The 8,037-nt window shown below is 46.5% G+C and overlaps 2 protein-coding genes across 2 annotated transcripts in view; one reads left to right on the top strand and one right to left on the bottom strand.

The window, feature by feature from the left end:
• The window catches only part of LOC135909297 (uncharacterized), a 192,018-nt gene that overhangs the window by 134,590 nt on the left and 49,391 nt on the right, over window positions 1-8,037 (bottom strand). The window lies entirely within an intron of this gene.
• The window catches only part of LOC135909295 (lens fiber major intrinsic protein-like), a 52,765-nt gene that overhangs the window by 37,596 nt on the left and 7,132 nt on the right, over window positions 1-8,037 (top strand). Inside the window, exon 5 of the mRNA XM_065441234.2 lies at window positions 7,318-7,438. Within this exon, the coding sequence (XP_065297306.1) occupies window positions 7,318-7,438 (121 nt within the window). The remainder of the gene's footprint in view (window positions 1-7,317; window positions 7,439-8,037) is intronic.

Below are 8,037 nucleotides of genomic sequence, written 5' to 3'. Positions count from 1 at the left end.
TGTCACCGGCCCTTTACTGCATATGCGCTGAAACGATAATGACATTTAACTTGACGCAGTAATGTTCCTTCGCCTCCATGTTCGCCTCCGCTCTCAGTGCAGCTAGAACAAAATGACACCGTGAAAAAACACAAGCACGCTAAGAGTGTGTGTGACCCGGTGCTCGACAATGGTGGTGGTGGTGGGGGGGGGGGGGGGGGGGGGAGGGGGGACGGTCACTGCGGTCTACTTCACGAAGAGAGAATCGCATCCGCAAATGCCGCGACCGAATTGAAGGCGTTCGCGATAACCGCAGCAGCGGGCGTCAAAACAACGAAGTATCGAGTCATGTTCTTCCTGCGCTGTACTGACCTGCGCTTGATGACTGTCGATTCCGGGTCGCCGCTACAAGTCGTTAACCCTTGTCGGCAACGACAATTGCTGTCGCGTTGAAGGCGCAAAAGAGAAGAGAGCAAAAGAAAAAAAAAGCTAGTTCTTTTGTCTTTCTTTTCACCCGCACGTCGCTAAGTTACGTCTCGTTCTCGATAATGATTGGTGGGCGCTTCTTGCTAGCGCAAAATCGACAATGATCATCCTCTGATAGCACAGTTGTATCTCGGGTGGGTATTTGCTTTAGCGTCGTCGTCGTCATCATCATCATGATCATCATCATTCTGATTTATGTCCACTGCCAGGGCGAAGGCCTCTTCCTGCGTTAGCGTTATCATAGTGGAGAGTAAAACTAGTAGCGAAAGACCGTTTTCTTGAAATCTACCAATAAATTGAATTTATAACGAAGAAAGCCAAGTGGACAACTGCTAGAAAGAATTATCACATGAAAAAAAAAAACAATTCAAGTGCGATGCCAGAAGTTGAAACGCGTGCGAAACTAGTCGCTCTTATTAGAAAGAAGTACGGCAACCTTTAAAAAAAATAATGCCGAGATTTCCTGATTTGTTTTGTTAGACTGTGTGTCATCGAATGATTCGAAATTTGATGCCCCTTAGCATCATCACCAACCTATACATGCAGGCGTCCAATCTAACAGACGCTCTCCCTCCTGCGCTCGCAGAAAACACGAGGAGACGAGGCGTTAACGCTTTGGCAGAGAGGCCGTTTCACCAGCGACCTCCCAAGTGGCCGTACATACCCGCAAACTCAGCACGGTATACGCATGTGATCCCATCAACAAAGATGCTGCTGTACTGCTCGTCGTTTCCATTAACGCCGTATAGAGACAGGTACATGGTACTCTAACCAACCTGCCGGTAACATCTGTTTCAATTCCTTCACAATGAAGTATGCTTTAATTTCCTATTTAACTTGTACCACTCAATTCTTCGCAAATACTCCGCAATGGGCACACGCTATTGATTGCGATTGACTACTACTACACCGCCGAGACAAATGCGCACATATCCTAGAACCCCACATTAGTTTAACGCGTGATCATGGTCTCTAACTACACGAGAAAGCGATGGGCATATGAAATGGAAAGAGCATCAAATACAACAAAAATAAGTCATTCTCAACCCGACTACCTAAGTACAGAGTTTTGTTTCGTTTCAGAAAGACGACTACGGGGAATGTGTATACGAAGTTTCATTGACCATTGCCGAGCTTATTAACATTTATGAACGTGTCGTGACCTTGCAGTGTGGAAAAGAGAAGCGTCCAACAAAGGAGCTTCTACTCGTTCCGAGGCCGTCTTATATAAATAACTGAAAGCCGGGGCTCCGGTCGCTCCTTTTCGTGACAATGGAGCGAAACAATTCGATTACTGATGAGCAAGCTTTGACAACGGGTACAAAGGACCCTCGGTCCATAATTGCAGGGCCCTTCAGTCCGACCACCGATTCTATTATTACGAAAATCCAGCTTCTTGTTCTGGCATCGCTTTTCTCTCTTTGCGCCGTTAACAAAGTGTGTCCTTATACGTACAAGCCAGAAAGACAACGTTTCGTCACGCAGTCCTCGTTTTCTTTCTTTCTTTCTTTCTTTCTTTCTTTCTTTCTTTCTTTCTTTCTTTCTTTCTTTCTTTCTTTCTTTCTTTCTTTCTTTCTTTCTTTCTTTCTTTCTTTCTTTCTTTCTTTCCTTCTTTCTTTCTTTCTTTCTTTCTTTCTTTCTTTCTTTCTTTCTTTCTTTCTTTCTTTCTTTCTTTCTTTCTTTCTTTCTTTCTTTCTTTCTTTCTTTCTTCCTTTCTTTCTTTCTTTCTTTCTTTCTTTCTTTCTTTCTTTCTTTCTTTCTTTCTTATACTTTGGAGAAGCAAAGAAAAGGTCCCGCGCTTATTTTTCTTTTCTCTTTCATCTCGGTGGTGTATATGTTTTCTTCACGTTTATTCTACTTACTAAAAAGCGAATCCTGTGTTGCAAATGTCTGCTTGGTTGGCACACTGTGACCAGCAGACAAAGGTGAAAATAAAGGAGGGGGCGACAGATCGTTCTACGTCCTTCTTTCCGTTCTCATTGTCTCAAGCGTCAGCATAGAAACACTGTGTAAGAGAATGTTTCCGAGTCCTGCTTTCCTTATTCACCGACAAAGCTACCGTAGCATTTTATGGGAGGCTACTAATCGTGTCGCAATAACATATTACACGTTACTCGCAGGCGTGCCTGCAGATAAACGTGCCCTCAAAATGCGATAGCATTGTACGGGGACCTCGCCGACTTTGTAGGAATCCGTCTGACCAAAACTGTGGGCCTATCCCAAAGGCAGTGCGTTCTAGCACGGCGCCTCGAAGCGCCAGCAAACCTCGAGGGAAGGTTGCAAAAAACTGGCGCGAGGCGCATGCGTGAGACGTTCTGAAGAGCGACTTTAGCATGAGAGAAGCATGCGGCGCGATCAACGTTAGGCGCGACCGTAGCCTAATGGTGGTTAGAGCAATGGGCTGCTGCGCTCTAAGAGAGGTTCATCGGTGGCCACGCGCTTCATTATAGCACTGTAGGTGGGCTTCACCCACTTTGCAGCTGTCTAACAGGAAACCCAAAGTACGTTGAGCACACGCGAGTGCGTCGCAGTGTGCAATAAAGCGAAAGTTTGTGAGAGGTGCAGAAACATCACATTCATAAATGAAAGTGGGCAAGGAGGCACGTTCGCGAAGCTGTCCAAACGCCAGGATAAGTGGGCCGGTACTGGAAAGAAATAGTAAACTGGGCTTCTGTCGTGCTAAGCTTGTCACAATAATCGCCGTGCCGCAACTGGGCACGAGATGAGCAGTTTTTTTAACGTTTGAATAACTGCATGACTAAAGCATCGCTACACTGAGATTCCAGCGTCCGTGTTGGATCTGAAGTCATTATACCTATATAAAAAAACATGTTGCTCTAAATCTTTAAGCATGCTATCGCATACTCTGACGATTAGCGGTAGCTAAATTGTGTTTGAATTTTTCTTTTTCGCTCTTAGATACAAAGAGGCCAAAAAGAAAGACATTCTTGCATTGTCAATTATTTGAAATTAGTCAATCGGATATCTCTGACAATTAACTAACTGAGAAAAAAAACAGCTGAATGTGGTCGAACAGCTACGATTATTATTATTATTATTATTATTATTATTATTATTATTATTATTATTATTATTATTATTATTATTATTATTATTATTATTATTATTATTATTATTATTATTATTATTATTATTATTATTATATAAGCTAACTTTCTGCCGCTGAACTCAGTCGGGAGGTCTCCACCTATGACCACGTCGGTTGTTATTGGGTGCAGTTGGGCCAACGTTAAAAGGACTGATGCACTTCACTCCCGTAATCTTGTAAAACGTCGCGAGACGCGTGTGAACGGATGAATTTCTATACCCGCGTCCGTCATGTCATATGGTATACCAGTCCGATAGGCGGTACATAGAGGTAACAAAACTTGGAAAGTCTGTCTGACGTATTCATTCGTAAAAAGTAGTTGGAACTGCCGATGCATATCAGACAATGTTTGTTTTTTTCTCAGGAGGACTGTGTCGTTTGATGGCTACGACGTCCACATTTTCTTATCTGCCACGTAAAAAAAAAATAGTTTCTCCTCCTAATCCCAAATACGGGGAAAGCACCCTTAAATTCAGGTGCTCAGTATACAATTGCCGCATTGGCAGCGTTCGCGTAAGATGGATTTATTTATTTGATTACATCATAGATGCTGAAAATTTCTGTCACCAGCTGCTTCATAACTGACTGGCTTGCAGAGAGAGAGAAATGATATGACCCATACCCCATGGGAACTTCGCCATTTCCCTTGCATAACGTGAACTATAGTCTCTTTTTTCAATGGCTTGTCTGAAGCTAAGTCGAATGAATCGCTTTGAAGTTCTTAAAAGATATATAAGAAATATTACATGTAACTTTGTAGGTATGCTACCAAAATACCTAGCTCATTCTTTTCAAGGGCAAGTTAGACAGGCGAAACGTCGGGCTAATAAAATTCAGTTATTTGGTTGGAGTCAGTCTCAAGTTCTAATCAATTTCCCAACCAGACAGGCAATTCTGTCGAAATGTTTAGCTTCAAGTTAGACAGGCGTATAAAATGTTCTTTACCACAAAACAACTTCACTTCAAGCCCCACACCCTTATCTGCCCACACTGGTAAAGAAAGTACAACCGAGTTGAAACTCTAAGCTATAGCGGTGACATTAGTCAGTAGTGTTGATTTATGACGAGCAACTTCACCGACTGCGAATAGCACCCTTAATATAAGCTTCGGCATGTTCGTGAAATCTTAGTGAAACGAAACACACGCTGATATTCCTCCGAGCTGTTGACTCAAATATCTTCAGGTACAGCTTTGCGTCTTTTACCATCTTTCTGCTTCGTTTTTTATTTAATCGGACATATGACACACGAGAAAAACAAGAACAAAAAATCAAGTCCGAACGCTAAGCATAACTTGTTATCGCAAGTAAAGCAGCAGCTGTGCGCTTGGAGGTACATATGACACACAAGAGACTTCAGACAAGAAGCTTTACGAACCAACGCAAACACTAAGCATAATGTGACATTAAGCAAGAAAAATCGGTATTATATTGCGACACCTATTTAGGTCATGCTAAAGGGCTAGAAATGAAATGTGTAAACAAGTTTCAGAACTCTGTTAGGTGTGAATCAAAATTTCGGGCAAAAACAGAAAGAAACAGCCAAATAGCGGTTCAGCATATCCAACCAGTGTAGCATTTAGATGCAAGCTACACCTGACACAGCAAGGCCAATCACAGCTTTTCGAGAGAACCGACACCCACGTTCGTGTATCAGTGTTGCTGTCAGAAAGCGACCGCGGGTACCTTGTGTGCAATAGAGAGGGAAAAAAAGAAGAAACGGTTTTACGATCGTAGCAGTCGAACCCTACGGAGTTGCATTAGCGAGAGTGCGCCGTCTAGCGCACCTATGCCGAGATCCAGGGCCCGTACGTCGTGCTTCTCGGCAAATGTGCGACGCAGGCACCTCTTAGTGGCAGCCAATTCTTTCCTCTCGGCCCGATTCTGTCACCTGAGGGCTCCGGACTCCTTTTGACAGGCACCCACACAAACGTGCGTGCACACGCACTCACTTTCACGCACACAAGCACACACTCGCACCAGCAATAGTCTAGCATATATACAACGTGCACCCCTTTTCTCTCATAAACACACACACACAACGCGCGCCCTTCCTCTAAAACACACAGGCTACATTTCTTCCTTTCTTTTTACTTCCTGCACTCTCTCATCTTACACATACAAGGCGTGCTCAAACGCAGAGAGGCACGGAAGAGACACATACCAAATGTACACAGCGGCCAGCGACACACATACGCCGCCGCGTCCTTGGCAGCAGCAGCAACAGCAGCAGCACAGCGGAAGGCGCTTTTGCTCTGCATTAACTGCCGGGCAAAAGAGGCCGACCCGGTGCGAGAACCAAGATCGATTCCTCAGCGGCAGCCGCGTCGGCTGTCGCGCGCTGTTTCTTCTCCTCACCACACGCGCGCGCTGGGGAGAAGAAGGCCCTCCGGGGTGCGATATTTCATCGTCCGCGGAGCTGCCTGGTGTCGCTTCGAGACAGGAAGCAACGCGCCACGGCTGCCGTTACGGCCGATGCGGCGGGAGAACGTCATCAGGAGAAAGAAAGCACGCGCGAGAAAGATACAGAGAGAGCGGGGAGAAAAAAATAAAAAGGCGAGGTTACGCGCAGCAGTCGCGGATACCACGGCTGGTTCTGCCCCGGAACAACACCCCTCCTGGCCCGTGAGCCTAATCTCGTCCTCGTATACCGTCGTCTTCTAACTTGGGGGCCACGCCGGTCCTCATTCGCTTCTTCTCTTACCAGTTCCCCTTTCTCCTAGACAGCCCTTTTAGCTTCGTTTTCTTCCTCGACAAAGCCTGGGCAACATGAGAAGGCTCTCTTGCTTTCTCGTCCTGTGGCAGCCTCCTGTCATGTATTTCCGGTGCCACCAGAGTGGTCTGCTGCGTCCGAGGCCGTTGTAGTTCTAGCTAACCCTAGCGTCTCCACCCCCGCCTACAGCGCGCGCACGCACACACAGGCTTACACGCTGTTCGCGCCACCGAGCGCGCAGAGACGCGCAGCGAGTGACTGAAGGATAAATGAGATCAGACACCTTTCTTTCTCATTCATTTCCTCTTACTTTCCTTTTTGCCCTCGTACATGCTCCCTTCGTAGATTCAATTTGGCGGAATTAATTGAAGTGCCTTCCTCTCCGATGCCCATTCTTCTGGTGGAACTGGGTGTAGGTGTAATGCTGATTTCGATACCCTCGCGTTTTGTTTTACTTTGGCCTTAGGAAAGTGAGCTTCATCGACGTTATGCAACTCTGCTGGTGTGATGTCGACGCTCGATTGCCGATCAGGCTGCTTTTTACCAAGCTGGCAAGGTTTCATTTCATTGTCCTAGTTTGTTCTTTCCTGGTTGCACGGGCATAAAAGTTGGTTTGCTTGTCAGAAACGTCCGACTCTTAAGAAAGCAATCTTTAAAAAAAAAGCACACAGGCCAGCCACAAATGAGCCCGTCTAACTACAATGCAAATGTAGAAGTGGGAGCTTAATTTATGCAAGAAAATCAATGAAAAATGAGAAATAGTTTACGTGTACATATACACATTGCACTGTTCGTCATTCAATCATGGACCCTCACTCATATTGGTTGTGTTCGAGAACCGCAACAGCACTCTTTCTCCCTTTCTGTATCTGACACACGATGCACCAAGACTTCTTTCAGAAGTGACTTTCGCCGCAATGCTTTGCGATAACTTTTTAAGTCACGTGGTGCATAGCATGAATGATGGGCGCTTAAGCGACAAAGAAATGAAATTCATTAACGTGTTGAATGCGTTTCGCACCTGTTTGCAGGTGTACTGGTTCGGGCCCGTGGCCGGAGGCCTGTTGGCCGGCCTCATCTACGAGTACATCTTCGACACCAAGAGATCAAGCCGGGAAGTGGGGAGGCGAAGCGTCGAGGACGCCGACAAAGGTAAAGACGATGTCGTGTTCGTCCTGCAGTAGCCTTGTTCTTCTTATTGTTCTTGTTCCCTCGTGAAATGGCGCATTCCACTCTGGGGAATCGGCCTCGAGTGGGGCAGTGAAAAAAACAACAGCTATCAATTTTTTTTTAGCCTTAAAATTAAGATGTTTCCAGACACGCGCGCGCATGCTTTCCACGCGGGCACGCGAATCATTCGGTGCTGCGAAGAAGAAGAAGAAGAAGAAGTAGGACACAAAGGCTGCACGACGCATCGTAACTGCAGCAAGAACGCAACCGACGAAATATCGGCCGCAGCACCTCATGGCCGAGGAACCGGACGCAAGGAGCCGGTCAGCCTTCCGAACCTTGCAGTCGCGGTCGTCGTCCATCGTTGGCTGCGTCGCCGGCCTCGTGGTTGCCGGCGTGGCCGCCATGGCCGTGCTGCTCTACTTCCTGAGCGGGGCGCAGCGCTCGTCGAGCAAGCGCCTCTTCTGCTGCCCGCAGTTCCTGGGTCGCCTCGCCAGCCTCGGCAACCTGACGGTGGACGCGTGCGAACGCTTCTTCGAGTACGCCTGCTACAACTACCTGGGCAACCACGGCAACACCTA

This window comes from Dermacentor albipictus, chromosome 5 (genome assembly GCF_038994185.2).
Source record: "Dermacentor albipictus isolate Rhodes 1998 colony chromosome 5, USDA_Dalb.pri_finalv2, whole genome shotgun sequence".
NCBI lineage: Eukaryota > Metazoa > Arthropoda > Arachnida > Ixodida > Ixodidae > Dermacentor > Dermacentor albipictus.
The sequence above is the reverse complement of the archived record's forward strand: the minus strand, read 5'-3'. Positions and strand labels throughout refer to the sequence as shown.